Source organism: Chanodichthys erythropterus, chromosome 13, assembly GCF_024489055.1.
Source record: "Chanodichthys erythropterus isolate Z2021 chromosome 13, ASM2448905v1, whole genome shotgun sequence".
Taxonomy (NCBI): Eukaryota; Metazoa; Chordata; class Actinopteri; order Cypriniformes; family Xenocyprididae; genus Chanodichthys; species Chanodichthys erythropterus.
Genome location: NC_090233.1, coordinates 6423475 through 6441241, shown reverse-complemented (window position 1 = coordinate 6441241; position 17767 = coordinate 6423475). Strand labels below are relative to the sequence as shown.

General features: G+C 37.5%; 1 protein-coding gene across 2 annotated transcripts in view; it reads left to right on the top strand.

Moving 5' to 3' along the window:
- The window catches only part of drd2b (dopamine receptor D2b), a 41353-nt gene extending 24071 nt beyond the window's left edge, over nucleotides 1-17282 (top strand). Inside the window, exons 2-7 of one of the 2 annotated variants that reach the window (XM_067406660.1) lie at nucleotides 5524-5633; nucleotides 6553-6689; nucleotides 7602-7801; nucleotides 14497-14583; nucleotides 16650-16983; nucleotides 17086-17282. In XM_067406660.1, coding sequence (XP_067262761.1) covers nucleotides 5524-5633; nucleotides 6553-6689; nucleotides 7602-7801; nucleotides 14497-14583; nucleotides 16650-16983; nucleotides 17086-17282 — 1065 coding nt within the window. The remainder of the gene's footprint in view (nucleotides 1-5523; nucleotides 5634-6552; nucleotides 6690-7601; nucleotides 7802-14496; nucleotides 14584-16649; nucleotides 16984-17085) is intronic. The other variant, XM_067406661.1, reaches the window with a different exon arrangement.
- The last annotated feature ends 485 nt before the right edge of the window (nucleotides 17283-17767 follow it).

The following is a 17767-nucleotide window of genomic DNA, read 5'->3' as shown; positions in this document are numbered from 1 at the left end:
TGTAATGAATAACAACACCTACAATAATTGATTAATCTGTCAGGACATAAGCAGAGCTGGCGCCAGCCACTGAAGAGGGGGCATCTGAGGTAACAAAAGGGGAAGATGATGTAATGCAAATTATACCTAGCTAGAAAAACATACATGACCCATTCACATATTTGCCAGACCATAAACAAACCTGTTGCTACTACAAATATTAAACTAAAAGCTACTGAGCAAATACAGATGGCAGAGCACTGAATAGTATTACTACATAAAACAAAAGATTTGCCTAGGCTAACATACTCAAAAATTCGACTTGTTTTAGACCACCAGATATAAATATGACTTAGATACACAATTTCAATGGTTTTACCATGAATGCAGACCATGATACCATGAAGTTACTATGATACCACCACCACAAAAAGTAATTAATTGTGTCCGTTTTAAAAAAACACAAGCTCATTGTGACCACTTCACTAACACATAACACACGCTTATTTTGACCTGTTTAACAGATGCATAATTTTATATATATTATTTATATGCATCATACCTTTAGCCTACTCAGCTGAATTCTTCGTAACACAGGAAGTTCTTAGGTTAATATGTCAAATGTGCCAATCAAAATGTAACTTTGCCAAACAGACTGCTAGAGTTGCTAGAGTAGTCTATTGTTAATCTTAGAAAGCCTATGCACATGGCTTTTTTTATTATTTATTCATTTATCTTTACAGTATATTCTATTTAAGCATTACAATCCATTTTCACATTCATTTTGACTGAGAGGGACTAGGTCTTTGACTATGTTCAACTAAACTGTGTTATGGGTAAATAAATCTGTGTGTGTTCATGAGATCTGCATAAGACAAGGCCGGAAATAAGTAAAGAAATATGTAATGCACAATGGGCTAGAAAACAAACACATAATTACTTTATTATACTATGCTTAGCATTTTAAGTATGCATACTTCAAATACAGTTAAATACCTCTTTACTTATTCATACTAAGAGCTTAAGAGCTCCACTAAGAGCTTGTTGATTGCACTTGAATGGAAAGGTAGACTTTAAAGTATGCATTAGGAAATAAATTGTAAAAACCAAAGCTAAATAACCACAAAATGTTTTTTTTTTTTTTTTTTTTTCAAAATAGATTAGATTATACTTTGCAAGGAATTGAATGCAGTCCATTTCATAATACAATATATAAAATGTAATACAATTACAGGAAGTAAATGAAGCATATCCTAATTCAAATCACATCTAATACATTCATTCATTCAAATCAATGGGTTATGATTGAGAAAAAAGCCTTTCATACAACATTGATAAGGCATGAATATATCTCCCATATCTCAAGCTCTGTTACATTTCTGTGAGCTACCATTTCATCTTTCGCTTTGTAAAACTGCTAACTTGAATATTTCATAGAAATGGTGCTATTTGTCGTCACACTGATTTGTGTGAGTTAATGGCTTAACAGCAGTATTGCTAAGGCTCTGTGGGGTGTTAAATATATCTCTCCATACACAAAGGCTTGGAGGCTTTAAATTAGAGGTTTTGTGGAAAAACAACATGACATTCCTTACATATATATATATCTTAGTTCATGAGTAAATTTATTTGAAAAGCTTTTTAGGTTCATGGTTGAAAAATATTGTTTCTCAGTATTTACCACTATTAATCCAAAAAGTTTCAGGTTACGACTGTAACCATGGTTCCCAGAGAAGGAGAAGGAGACACTTACATCATGAGTTGACACAAAAGTAATGCTCCTTGTGAGCCAGTGTCTTGAAGCATGTGTTTTACATCCCAGTATTGGATAGGATTGGATACTGTGGTCATGACATCACACGCACGCCATCAGGGTATATAAAGGGACCTCGAAAGAAAGTCATCAACTTCAGTTGTATAGCAACGTGATGCAGTGTCATCAAGGAACCATGCTTACAGTCATAACCTGAGGCGTTCCCTTTTGAAGTGGAACTCTACACTGCATCTGCAACTTGAGTTGATGCTATGGGTACAAAACACCCACTATGCCATACTGACAAAATGCCTGCTCACTGTGCTTGTGAATTAGTAAGTGGTCACAATGCAGGCAACCAGCCCCCTTGAGGGCTGATCGAGCATGCTCCGCTCTGCACATAATACACAAATCATGGAGATCGCCTGATGTTGTACCTGTCATGGCCACACAGTTCCTGAATGCTTTGCTAGACACATTCTCTTTCTTTTTACTCCTAGCAACTACAAACAGAAAGTTCACAAGCACAGACAAATGGCTTCCTGAAAACAAAGCTGATAACATTCTCTCTAGGCGGCCTTATATAGCCTGACGACTATATATATATATATACACAGTCGTGCCCAAAATTATTCATAGCCTTGGTAAATATGACCAAAGAAGGCTGTGAAAATAAATCTGCATCGTTAATACTTTTGATCTTTTATTTAAAAAATCTACAAAAATCCAACCTTTCATTGGAGAATAATAATTTTAAATGGGGGAAAATCTCATTATGAGAAAAATGTTTTTCTCTAATACACACTGCTCACAATTAATCATACCCTTTTATTCAATACTTTTTGCAACCTACTTTTGCCAAGATAACAGCTCTGAGTCTGCACCTATAATGCCTGATGAGTTTGGAGAACACCTGACAAAAGATCAGAGACCATTCCTTCATGCAGAATATCTCCATATCCTTCAGATTCCAGCTCCATGTTGGTGCTTCTTCTCTTCAGTTCACTCCACTCATTTTCTAGAGGGTTCAGGTCAGGGGACTGGGATGGCCATGGCAGAAGCTTGGTTTTGTGTTCAGTGACCCATTTTTGTGCTGGTTTTGATGTTTGTTTTGGATCATTGTCCTGATGGAAGATCCAACCACATCCCATTATAAGACTTCTAACAGGGACAGTCAGGTTTTGATTTTTTATCTGTTGGTATTTGATAGAATCCATGATGCCATGTATCTAATCAAGATGTCCAGGACCTCTGGCAGAAAAATAAGCCCACAACATTAAAGATCCAGCAGTATATTTCATTGTACACATGGGGCACTTTTTACCCCTGTGTGCACCAAACCCATCTTAAGTGTTTGCTGCTAAAAAAGCAAATTTGCTTCATCTGACTATATTACCCATCCCATTTGAAGTTCCCATCAAATGTTTTATGGTCAGATGAGGCAAAAAAAAAAAAAAAAAAAACGTATATATATATATATATATATATATATATATATATATATATATATATATATATATATATATATATATATATATATATATCAGAATCAAAAACTGAGGTAAACTGAGCTCTGTTCTTAAGAAAAATCCTTCAGGTTCTGCAGATTCTTTGATTTTCCAGCATCTTTTGCATATTTGAACCCTTTCTAGCAGTGACTGTATGATTTTGAGGTCCATCTTTTCACACTGAAGATAATTGAGCGACAAATTATTTCTTTTTCAAATTAATGAAGCTCTTCAAACTTTCTGTACCTCAAAATGTTTTATTAAACTTCATTAAGCATCAAAAAAAAAAAAAAATCAACATATCAACATATTAGAATGATTTCTACAGTATGTAACACTGAAAACATATCTGGTCACTAACGCAACCTCGGTTTTCTTAGAATACTGACGCCTGCATTGCAATGTCCAGTGGCATTAAACATGCAAATTAGGGGCAGGAACGCACCATAAATAACATGGCGTTGGGTGCCATTTCCTCAGAATCTTGAATAAGTAATTGACCAAAAACCGTGAGCATAAGTGACAAGGTATGATCGCAACGTCTCGTCCCCTCATTTCAGGGAACTGAGGTTATTTCACTAACCGCAGACATTCTGTTTTAATATTGGTCTCTCAACGTTGCATCATTGATGACGCTATGGGGAATGTAGTCCAATCACGCCTTGTTACTGTGAAGGAGCTAATAGCCCTAAGTAAAACATTCCGCAGTGGGAAATACTGCATTTGGGAGATAACTATACCAGCAGTTATACAGTAACACATATCTTATAACAATATCTAATACACAGCAGGGAAGACTACCAGACCTAGTTGAACACCAGTGTTTCAGGGGTTCAAAGTAAATGGGATGGTTTAAGCCGCTGAACACAATTCAGTTGAAAAGAATAACAATGTTCAAGTGGCACATCAAGCCACCACAGTGACATTGAAAAGGAAGCGGTGAATCCCAGATCACTAACATATTATAGATTCTTGACAGGCTGTTACATCAGACGAGCTGAGAGTTCGCACAGGCTAACACGCTGAAATAGCCCTACTGCACTGAGAAAATACGAGAAGTTGGTGAAGAAACATACAGATTGTAAAATTTGTCGAAAGCACTCGGGGGAAGCCCATCCTGCTGCCGAGCAGATGCCTTCGATGGACATCTCACTCGCCCACTGGGGCAATTAGAGCCCTTGATGGGTGCAGTCCAGGCAAAAGACATACATTTCGTGTCCATCAGGAAGCTCTATAAGTCCTGCACAGACTGAACAAGTTTTCAAAATCATTCTTAGTCACCAGAATGCACAAGGGGCTCTTTGCAGTCCTAAAATCTACTTTCAGTGATGACTCGAAGTCACATTCTTGCAGGGTTCCTCAAATCTTGCCCTGGAGGGTGATGTCCTGCAGAGTTTAGCTCCAAGCCTGATCAAACACTTGAGCAAGCTAATCTTCAGGATCACTAGAAAATCACAGGTAGATGAGTTTGATCAGGGTTTGAGCTAAACTCTGCAGGGCAGTGGCAATACAGGACCAGATTTGAGGAACTCTGCATTATTGTATGAAGGAGAAAGATTCTGAGGAAATGACAGCCAGTGCCGTGTTTCCGGCCCTGATTTGCGTCCTTGAATGCCATTGGAATATCCACAACCTCAAATAAGAGGACTCTACATAAAATAGGTGGATGGAAGTTTTCATTGGATAAAAATAGCTAAAAATTGCATTCATAAAGTTTACACTCATTCATGTTTCATATCATACAAGATTTAAAACATTTAAACAGACATATAAATGTGTATGGTGTATAGTTATTTAGTTATCACTCTTGTCAAAGCCCTGGTTTCTGAGAGATGCACAGAGATGGCAACATGGCTGTTTTATTAGCTATCTGCTCATTTAATTCATAAAGTTTACACTCATTCCCTTCACACGCATTACTGCATAGTGATTTTAGATGTTTATATAATATCATGCTGTGCTATCCCTTGGCGTTTTGAAGCCATTATGCCTTTCCGAATAAGGCTTCGGCCTTATTCTCTAATAATAATATTTAACAATAGTATTGTTTTGACTGTATTTTTTAACAAATAAATGCAGCCTTTTTTAACATTTCAGCAGTAGTGTGCGTGTGTACCGCTACTCAGAACATTTGTATTCAGTTTTGAGTTTCTCCCAGTGAATTCTATAAACTTAATTATTAATTTATTTATCCGACAAGTATTCTTCATGTTGACCTCAGTAAATAATTGAGCTTGTCTTTTCAAAACTGATTTTGTGTATATGCATGTGTCTATGTTGCAGGTGGTGGGGGAATGGCGTTTCAGTAAGATCCACTGTGACATCTTCGTCACCTTGGATGTCATGATGTGCACGGCGAGCATTCTTAATCTGTGTGCTATTAGTATTGACAGGTAGGTTCTGCTATCAGTTTTGGAAAAGTGTAATGATTCTCTTAAATGAAAAGAATACCATAGATCAGTCTTCCAGTGGGCAGTGGGATGGGGGTGACATCTTGGATTCTGTTGATATAGCTGTGCTAGTCTCCAGATGTTGTTTAAACGCATCAATTGAGTCAGCTGTTAAAAATAGTGAGGGAAAAATGAAAGATAGTTAAAGGTAGTTCACCAAGAAATTCTGCCATAATTTACTCACCCTCATGTCATTCCAAACATGTTTCACCTACTTGATTTTGTGTTACTGAAAGAAAGATATTTTCGAGAAATGTCTATATTTTTCCTAATATAATGGAAGTCAGTGGTCACCAGTTTAGTCAGGTGCAAAATTACTTTCCACACTTAAAACATGCTAGTCCTGCCACAGAAAGAAGGTGTTATACTGAATATTATTTAAGAAGAGATGTTTGTCTACAGTTTTATTGATCATGTCAGCAGTGATTCATCAAATGATGACCATTTGATAGAGAAGAACATTATAAATAGGCACATTTCAATGCTGGAGTGATGATGCAAAATCTCAGTAAAGTATGTCAAATTAGTTTGCTACAAAGATCAGGGAATTCTGCCATGAAAAAAAACATTGAGTACTAAATTCAGTACTAAAACTTTGCAGACAGCACTAATAAACAACACTTTCACAAGCATTTTGTTAGAGTAGGAAGACTACTGAAGCTTTCGAAATGATGATGATGAGGTTTAGATTTATTACAGTTACAAAAGCAAGAGAGATGATGGCACAATAATGGCAGCTGGTAGCAGAGGCAGCTTGTCAGGTGTGACCATCATTGTTTCTTCCTCTGTTTGTCTGCCTAAATTCGAAATCACCCCATCCCACACACCCTCTTTACATCTTCCCTCTGGGCTTCTCGTGCAGGTACACGGCTGTTGCCATGCCGATGTTGTACAACACACGCTACAGCTCCAAGAGACGTGTCACTGTAATGATCTCAGTGGTTTGGGTGCTTTCGTTCGCTATTTCTTGCCCCCTCCTGTTTGGATTAAATAATACAGGTAAATGACAGATTTTTTCACCTAACATTCTTAAAGGAACAGTTTGCAAAATAAATAAATGTGGTTACTTACTATCATAGTATTCCATGTTTTAAATCTGATTTATCCTGATTAGTATTAGTAGGATCTCTTTTGATCACAAACACCATCAGCTTTATTCTTGGATATGGAAAATGAAAATATGCTTGACTGTCTTTTTGACATTTTGGTGATATTAACTTATTTTTATTATAATAATTCGTCAAATATATACACTCTCTCCAAACTTTAGGCTGCTGTCCAATGCTCTCCATGGCTGCATTTATTTGATCAAAAATATAGTAAAACTATAGTTAAATTGTGAAATATTATTACAATTTAAAATAAACATTTTCTATTTTAATATATTTTAAATATAATTTAAAATTACATTTAAAAATATAGTAATTTAGCCATTATTCCAGTCTTCAGTGTCCCAAGATCCTTCAGAAATAATTTGTTGATTTAGTGCACACGAAACATTTTGTATTATTATCTATGTTGAAAATGGTTAACAATCTGCTTAATATTTTTGTAGAAACTGTGATACATTTCTTCAGGATTCTTTCATTAATAGAAATAATTTATTTGTAATTAGAATCTTGTCTAGAATCATGTCTTTACTGTCATTTTGAACACAACCTATATATGTACTTCCTTACATAAACTCCATTTTCTATAACAACACTTAGGTAGTATTTAGGTTTGAGTTCACTCAACACTGTTGTCATATTGTTATACATTTTCCAGTATGTTTCTAATCTAATTATAATCTAGAGCTAATTTGCACTTGATATGGGAAATTTGCCATACAAGCTTTTGCCAGTGCCACACTGAACTAATTAGTTTTGCAACCATAATTAATTGTGTAACCTCTCTCTCTCTCTTTCTCAGCTACACGGGATGGTGCCGTGTGTGAAATCGCCAACCCTGCTTTTGTTGTCTACTCCTCCATCATGTCATTCTACGTGCCCTTCATCATCACACTCCTCGTCTACGTGCAGATCTACGTAGTTCTTCGCAAGCGCCGGAAACGGGTCAACACTAAACGGAGCTGCCAGAAGACAGATGCTGATGCTCAGCCCTCTCTCAAGGTGATGTTCACCATGTGAGACAGTAGCCTCAGGGAAAATACCCAGCACTCCCCACAGGACAAGACATGGTGTCAGTGTCATTTTAATTTGGCCTCTTTCTAGAAAATTTGGGGAGCAGCTTTCAGTGTTAATTATAGAATTTCTGGGGTAATACCAGGACCTACAGGACACTACTGGAGATACAGTAACCCCAAAACCTTTACTCGCCCCTGGAATCAGTGTTATCAGTTGTAAGTTTAATTGAATGCTTGATTTTGGCTAATGGCAGATGTATATCTTAATAGGGATGCAGATGAAAATTAATAATGATTTTATCTTTAGTTACATCTATGTATAATGTAGCTACATCTACATTAACCTGATAATGGCGTTTTCATTTTAAAATGCTCTCTGTCCACACTAGCATTTTTAAGCATTTGATGATACAGAGAGACCAGACAAAATTCTCAGCCTGGTCTCATTAATATGTAGGTATTAATATGTAACTTTCAAAGACACAATATGGACGTATTGACAGCATTTAAATGTAAAAATACTTCACTTTGTAAAAGCTTTACGAATCTTTCATGTCATAAAGATATATGTATAATTTCCCTTTTATCATTTTATAGATAAATGTAAGATTCCTAAACCCCACCCCAAACCTAAATATATACCAATACAGAATATTAACCCTCAGGGGTATGTGCTTTTTTCAGTTGTTCATAAACATATTAATGGAAAAAGTGTCATTATACTGTATTCAGCACAAACTAGGCTACAATAATATGTAAGGAACATGTATGTACATGTTTGTGTTTTTGAAGGAATGACGTTTATGTGTGGTTATTGAAAAAACAAAAAACTTAAGTCACTGAAATAAAGCCAAACAATATATATTAAATCTTTGTTCACAAGACTTCTGGGTATTTGAGGTTGTAGACTAGAGTTTTTGCTTCAAAATGAGGTAAAAATTATGCTGCCTGCTTGTTCATATAAAACAATAGAGAGATTTAAATTTTCTAAAACATCTTTGGTCAAGAAACACAGTATGCGTGGAGGCATGAATAATCATGAATAATGGATGATTCTCACCTGAGAAGACAAAAGAATTCCATAAAGAGCTCTAATGAGTTGCATAAATAATGAGCTCTTTCAGTCAGGTAGGCTGTGAAAAAACCCTCTGTAATCATGATTCAAATCTCATCATGGTGTAAATCAAACATACAGAAAAAATAGCAATACTGTGAAATATTACTACAATTTAAAATAATGGTATTCCATTATATTCTTTAAAATATAATGTATTTCTGTGATGCAAAGTGTCTGAACAATTATGTTACCTCTATGACATTTCATATAGGCTTTTAGCTTAAAAGCATGCACATTTGAAGAAATACTGATGGATTCTCATATGTTTGTCAATTTTCTATAAAGAGGAGTAATATTTATTCAGAATTTATAGTCATTACTATGAGTGCTGGATACTGTGTTTTCAATTCATACTTTGCAGCCAGAGGGCGCTCTGTACACCTTTAGTCCACAAATGCCTGAGCACTAAAGAAGAATAGGCAATCCAGGAAATAACTGAACTAACAGAGGCCAGAGATCGCTAACTATGGCTATTCAAAACACTTTTCAAGACAATAAATACACGATTGAGACGATGAATGCATGCATTGACTCAGAATTTGTGTCTGAATAGCGCTCGCTCCGTGGGCATGGGCGTGGCCGCATTAGCGGATAATGAGCTGAATCACGGATTTCTGACACGGGTCTCTTTTCATACAGATTACATAAACACAGAATGTTTGTTTTCGATTTGATTTACATGATTTAAAACCTGACATTTCAACGTTTATTTAGACATAAGTCTAATTTTTTTGTCATTCGTATTCACTAAGTTACAGTTCATTTTCTGAGAACTATCAGATTGGACTTCGTTCAGAGGGAGACGAGAGATCACGCATCATGTTAGTTTTCTTTATTTTACAAAAAGCACAACATTTTGTTGTTACTCTGAGTGTACACAAATAAAATAAGATATTCCACAGATTAGAATGGTGTATAACTCTTAATTGTATGTGCAACATTGACAGAGTATTTTGAGTCTCTTTCACACTGGTTAGAAAAAAAACGCGGTGATCACGCCGGCGTGACCGCCGACCCGAGAGTGTTAAATGAATAAAACATAATGAACAGAAATGTTGTCACAGACACGCCAAGCTCTTCACTCACCCAATCTCTTCCTCCTCATCGGCCATGGGACTGTGCAATCGACCTCATCCCCGGTGAGCCAGTGCCCAGAGGAAAGATATACTCATTGTCAATCCCTGAGGAGAAGGCCATGGGAGGAGTACATTAACGAAGCCCATCTACTTCCCCTGCTGCTTCCAGTTTTTTCTTCGTGGCGAAGAAGGACAGAGGCTTGCGGCCATGCATCGATTACAGAGCTATAAATAAAATCACTATCAAATTCAGGTACCCACATCCTCTCGTCCCATCAACGTTCGAACAACTACGCGGTGCCACTGTGTTCACCAAGTTGGACCCTTGCAGCGCCTACAACTTCATCAGAATACGTGAAGGGGACGAGTGGAAGACAGCTTTCGTGACACCTACTGGCCACTATAAGTATGTCGTCATGCCATATGGACTTGTCAATGCCCCCTCCTTATTCCAAGACTTTATGCATGAGGTGCTCCGGGAGTTCTTCCACAAGTCTGTCCTGGTCTACATCAATGATATTCTGATATACTCCTGGAGCATGGCCAACCATCGCCGCCACATTGCGGAGGTCCTCCAACGCCTGAGAGACTACCATCTGTTCCTGAAAGCCGAGAAGTGTACTTTCCACCATTCATCAGTGCAGTTCCTGGGTTACATCATTGATCAATGATCAATCAGTGGCGTCCGCATGGACGAGAGGAAGGTATCCACTGTCAAAGAGTGGCCAACTCCTACTTAAGTTAAAAAGGTTCCTGGGTTTTGCAAACTTCATCAAATCTATCGTCACTTCATCAAAGGTTACAGTTCCATAAAAAGTTCTCTCACAAACCTCCTCAAGAACAAGCCCAAGACTCTGTCCTGGACTCCAGCTGCCACGCAAGCCTGGAAACACACTCAAGGAAGCTTTTACGACCCTGCCCCTCCTGGCTCATCCAGATCCAGAGCTCCCTTTCGTCGTTGAGGTAGACGCCTCAACCACAGGAATGGGAGCGGTATTGTCACAGCAGCAGGGGAATCCCCGTAAGCTCCATCCATGTGCCTTCTTCTCCCACAAGCTCAACCCGGCGGAGGTCAACGGTTCTTACAGACCATAAGAACCTTGAGTATCTACGTGACGCTAAAAGACTAAATCCCCGCCAAGCAAGATGGTCGTTGTTCTTCACAAGGTTCAAGTTCACCTTCTCATACCTCCCTGGATCAAAGAATGTGAAAGCTGATGCTCTGTCTCGTATCTATAGCCCTGAAGAAACTTCCGACGATCCAGAACCAATCATCCCCGAGAAACGCTCCCCGAGACGAGTGCCTCCACCAACACCCCGCCGGGTTGCCCCCAGGGATTGCAGTATATCCCATGGACACGGCGCACTCCCCGATTCACTCCACGCATTCTTCACTGGGCACTGGCCACCCAGGGTTCAATGAAATCCTCTCGCTGCTTAAACAGCGCTTCTGGTGGCCAAACGTGGCATCTGACGTCAGGAGGTACGTACAGGGGTGCCGGGAATGTGCCATCTCCAAGACCCCGCGACATCTTCCCTCCAGGAAGCTCCAACCTCTGCCCATTCCCAACCGCCGCAAGGACGAAGGAGCGGCCTATACAGTTAACGACATCTTGGACTCCCGGCGCCGTGGTGGTCACCTGGAGTACTTGGTCGACTGGGATCCAGGAACCATATTCTCGATCCCAGCCTTCTCGATAACTTCCATGCCAGACATCCTAACCGTCCAGCTCCACACGGCAGGGGTCAACCACCACGACGTCGGGGTACACGGTCCTCAGGAGCGGACCGTGGAGGGAGGGTAATGTCAAAGACACGCCAGGCTCTTCACTCACCCAATCACAATGCATTCCCTCCCCTGAGTATTAACAAGCTCCACCTGACACTCATCACAGTCACCATCAGCAGCACTACATAAGACAGTCCAGATCACTCAGTCATTGTCCGGTCTCGTTAACGCATACCTACCTGTTATGCTTACCTTATATCTGCTGTCTGCTCCACGTCTGCTTGCATCCACGTTCCCTGGGAAAAGATAAGAAACCTCATCAGATCCAGTCACTGCTCCAGTCACAAACTTATCCGGCAATTTACTCACCTGCATTCTGCCATTCATCCTCTGGTTGTTTAATAAACACATCTTAACTATTACCTGTGTCTCCGTCCCCTTGTGTGTGTAACAAATATACAGGAAAATGACACTTTTTGTTACAACTTAGCTTTAAAATGATATTTTAAGCCGCTAATACTACACCTACTCCTAAACCTATCCTTAACCATTTCTTAAAACTACAAACTATTCTAAATGAAAGAATAACAGACAAACAAGCATAATCGGCAGTTGCAGTCCTCTCTGGCGGTAATAGTTGTTTTTATGGGATACAGAGCAGAATTTAAGTTATTAATCCATGAAAATATGAATCCGGCTTCTCTCTAAGAAGACGCATACTCATTTCAAATGTCAATCCACTGAAACATGGCAACCAATGAGCGTTCAATATCAGTGCCTTAAACCATGTCGTAACGCTTCTAGAGGGGCGGGCGCAACTTAATTTGAATCATAATGAGCGTGGGCTTTGACAGTGACAGTCACGGCTGAGAATGAAGATGAAGATCGATGGATAAAGGGCTGAATTTTGATCTGTTCCTTGCAAACATATGGATTCTAAAGATTTGGAGTGCAGTAAACAAATAAAATTGGTGTGATTTGTGAATTTGTGTCATGTTTTGGTGTCTGTCTCTGCAAAGGAGAAAACACCTTATGTGTCTCATTTCAAGGTTTTAAAGTGTAGTCTTGTTTAACATTATGTATTCCTCCGAAACAAATTTGCAGCACAAGTCACGAACAGAAATGTCATTTCATATTAAGTAGGCTATGAGTAAACTGCATTTAATAAATGGTGCTAAAAACTTATTGATATGACAATTGAATACAACAGATAAAAAACTTTAATGCCTTGATTTTAATATTAATACATGGGAATTCATACACATCCACACTTAGATACATAAATAATTTGTGTTATTGCTGTCAATACATAAGTACTTTTACGTTTTAGTGCTACAAATACGTTAATATTGTAAGTTTTCATGTGTATGAAAATGCAAGTAAATGTACGTGTGGTAGAACCACACTTGATGTAAAAATACTTCTTCTCATGAGATCACATTGAAATTCTCATACTATTCTTTCTGGCGCAATCATTTTATTAGCTGAATATCCCACCACTTACTGGTACTTCCAGGTAGTGTTGGGGAATAGCTAACAACAAGTAGCGATGCTACTAACTTAACTACATTTTTCAGTAGCTTGCCGGTAGCTCAGTTGCTTTTAAGTGTAGCTTTTCCAGTAACTAACAAATTTTTCCAGCAAGTAGCTATGTAACCATGACCAAAAGCTACATTCTGTTTTTCATTTTGTCCTGCAGTGCATTGAAGCCGCGTGGCGTCTTATTAGATCACAAACAAAAATTGTGCATTACTGCCATCTATGCATCTTGCGGCTTTACAGTTCACTGAGGAGGGATCGAATGATGATTATGTAAAGGACGTGTAGGTGTGGGTTGATATTTCACATGAATCCACCGTAATTTATGCAAACAAAAGATTAAAATGCTGTCTGCGTCAAAGGTTTAAAACACATACAGGTGAATTATAACCTTTTTAAAACTGATTAATTATCCTGCTTTATAGCACTCTATATCAAATGTCTGTTTCTGACTTAATTACAATGATAACCCGCCAATGTAATATGAAAATTGTACAAATCTTTAGCAACACTGTGAATGTGAATAGCACATAGCAGGGACATACTGGTATAAACATAGGTATCTGTTGGTACAATATGGGTCACATGACTAAACATTTTCGAATTCCCTCATTTTCAAGGTCCACACTACAATTAAAAAATGGCACTTTCAAATTTATTCACTTGGGAGAGCGTCTTCAAAAAGCTCACTTTTCACAGGAAAAAAAACGCCATCTCAGTATGGGTGGAAGGCCAAATCTTAGAGAAAATGATGCTTTTTCAAATGTGTCCAGATAAGTATAGACGCATGCAGCCCTAGTCTCATTTCAGCATCCCCACTGTGTATTGCGTATATGATATACAGGTTACCCTTTCTTCATATTCTATTTTCTTCACAATGCAGAAGTGCTACAAATTATTTCTCTCTTCTGACCTTTGCGCTCTTTCGTCATTGATTTCCTACACCAGCTGTTTTTAATGGCCACTTTGGATCAATGGGTTCAGCCGTCTGGTTTTAAGTCCCAAGGACTTTTTGTGGTACTAACAAATTACTGAAGCAATCACTGTTTCATTCCCCTTTTAGTTCTAGAAAGGCTCTTTTGTGTTCAGTGGATTTATTTGCATTGTGTGTCATTAAGTGGCACCAAATATACCTCTGAATGATTTCCAAGGCTCCATGCTGCCTTTGAAATTTAATGTCGACCACATGCTGAATCAAATTCTTATTACCTCTGCCACAGGAAAAGTGCACTCATCCTGAAGATGTGAAACTCTGCACAGTTATCATTAAGACCAACGGTGGTTTACCTGCCAAAAACAAGAAAGCAGTAAGTGTGTTTTACTTATAAATTGATATTTGTAGATTAATGTATGCATCCGCCTTTACATCAACACAATTACACCCCAGTGCTCTTTGCCTCATTATGGGGAAGGAGTGCAGTTATAAAACAAAATTTGTACAGAAAAACGAGCCAGTCATTTGGAAGTCTAAGTACCACATAGTTTTTGTGCTATAAATTAAAATATTTAGGTTAATTCAGCTATATTACAAAATATTAATCAGTTCATTTAGATGTTACCATTTTAGGTTACCTTTTTTACATGTGGTATGTCAAATACCTGGGTTTACTAACCACCCACAATGCAGTTTAGAGCTAAAACTGTCCTTTGTCTTCAATATTTAAATGAATATTGTCTTTTTTTTTCTCTTGTAAACACATCTACTAGCCTGTGGTAACACATTGAATTAAACATGAAATTTTGAAGTAGAACAAATAAAACATACTCTTATGATCTGTTTTATTTATTTTACTTTGAAAAAATTCAATGACACTGAAGACTGGAGTAATGATGCTGGAAATTCAGCTTTGATCACAGAAATAAATAATATTTTAAATTATATTAAAATAGAAAAACATAATTTTAATTACAAAAATATTTCACAATATTATTGTTTTTTCTGTAGTTATTATGAAATAAATGCAGCCTTAATGAGCATAAGATAAAAGTAAAATAATTCACTCTCTTTGTAAGGCTGAAATTAATAAATCATTAACACGTGTGAAATAACTTATATATAAGATGCCATTTGAGCCAGTGTTGTGCCATTGTTGAGCTGTTTGGTATGTTTAAACAAACTTTGCGCCACAAAGACTAGATCTCTCTCTCTCTCTCTCTCTCTCTCTCTCTTATATATATATATATATATATTTTATTATTATTATTATTATATATATATATATATATATATATATATATATATATATATATATATATATATATATATATATATATATATATATATATATATATATATATCCCATCTATAGGGTGAATTCAGGGTGATTGGGATACTTTTTGCCATTGACATGAATTGGGAAATGTGTCCCAATCAACCTGAATTCACCCCTATTTTATGCCATTAAAATGGACTCTATTTCTTTGTCATTTATTCATAAACACCAAGCTGTGTGATTGTGTTTGAGTATTCTGGAGTATTTCTTAAATTGTACATAAGTAAATTTATGTTTTAGATCTTGTACTGTTCAGTATTCAAACACCAAGACCCTAAGGGTACATTGTGATGGGAAAATATGAGATGGTAGGAAAAATTATAAAGTTTTTTGAGCAAATGCAAAGTTTCTCAAGGGAACATAAAACTTTTGTGAGTGAGCTCAAAAACATTAAAATATATATATTTTTCTCCCATCTCATATTTTTCCCATCACCATGTCCCCTTAGGGGCTTCATGTACAAAAATGTATGTGGACACTTTATGTTCGAATACCTATGAATGAGATAACCCAGGTTTTGCAAACAACATTATATAGACACATCCACTCTTAGTGTCCATGACAGCCTTTTATGTTTTTTTTCCTCATTACATTAAAAAATAATAGTAGGAACATGGAAAATCAGTGTTTAGTAGAAGATAAAGATTGTTTTTTTAAAACCATGGTTTAAAAAAACATTATTAAACACAGTATAACAGGTAAACTCTGTGGATATGCCTCTTTCACGAACTGCATGTTTGTTACAGTTGAATTACTGTGAGTCATGTATCACATCAGATGGATTATTGTTGGATTACTGTGAGTCATACATCTGTGTTGACAGGCTGCCTGTGTTAAATAAGCATTGATTTAGCAACTGCTTTAAATGTGAATTGTTAATGAGAGGCCATAAGTTCACCAATTACCCAATTACCGCTGTCAGAAACTGTCAGGTTAGAGCAAATAAGCTCAAATACCCTTTTTATTTTCACACGTAACATCATTTTCAATTTTTCTGTACTTTTTCCCATGTTCATCTACTAGTACATGACATACAGTACAGATTCAAAGTCTCATTACACAATTAATGAAAAATACATCTTCAACAGCAACTGATAAAGGAGGTCCTGCACCCGGGTGGTGATGTGGGGGTGGATATCGTGGCAGGCACCAGCCCTCCAGAGAAAAAGAAACAGGCATCCACTCTGGTCGTCGACCTGATGGCCAACCCGAGCCCCATTCATGCCTCTCCCTCCCATGGTGAATGTCAGTCAAATGGAGATGAGAAAAATGGGCATACCAAGGAGGTCCAGATCCCTAAAGAAGCCAAACCTGTTGAAACTCAGGCACTGCCCAATGGCAAAACGCTAACTACAGTGACCAAAACCATGAGTAAGAGGAAGATATCTCAGCATAAAGAGAAGAAGGCTACTCAGATGCTGGCCATTGTTCTAGGTGAGGTCACGATGCTGTCATTTTATAGAAGTATTGCTCAGCAGTAAGCCCTAGATTGAGGTCTTGTCCTCAGAATACCTCAGCTTATTTTCTCTTTTGCAGGTGTTTTCATTATTTGCTGGCTGCCCTTTTTTATTACCCACATTTTGAAAACTCACTGCACGAGCTGTGTGGTGCCACTGGAAATGTACAATGCCTTCACTTGGCTGGGATATGTGAACAGCGCCGTCAACCCCATCATATATACCACTTTCAATGTGGAGTTCAGAAAGGCTTTCATAAAGATATTGCACTGCTGAGGACATTATTCACTGCACGTGTAGAGGAGGAGAGATGGAAAATTTCATAAGAGGTTAGTGCCATCTTTCACTGCCATGTGAAATGACGGATTTACAAAGCCACGCTTTTAAGGCAGAGCGGAAAAACTCATTACAGACAATGAAGGTTCAAATGAATGTAGAGTTTTATTTGTGCGTCTTATTTCTGGCAGTGGAGTGAGTGTGCAAACGTGTGTTTATTCTCTTTGGAGTTGGAGTGTGAATGTGATTAATTGTCGATTAAAGAATTGAAGTGAATTTGAGATCGAAAATTGGATGTTGCCACAGAGACTTTTATGCAAGCAGGGACCTGAATGTCAAAATCACACTATTATATCAATTTAGTTGTGAGCAACTGGTTACAAAATGCTTACAGCTCTGTTTATTCAAGTATTATTTATTTAGTCACAAATTTTTATTTGTTTTGAGAAATTGTTATAAAGAGATTGCTATTATAAAGTATACAT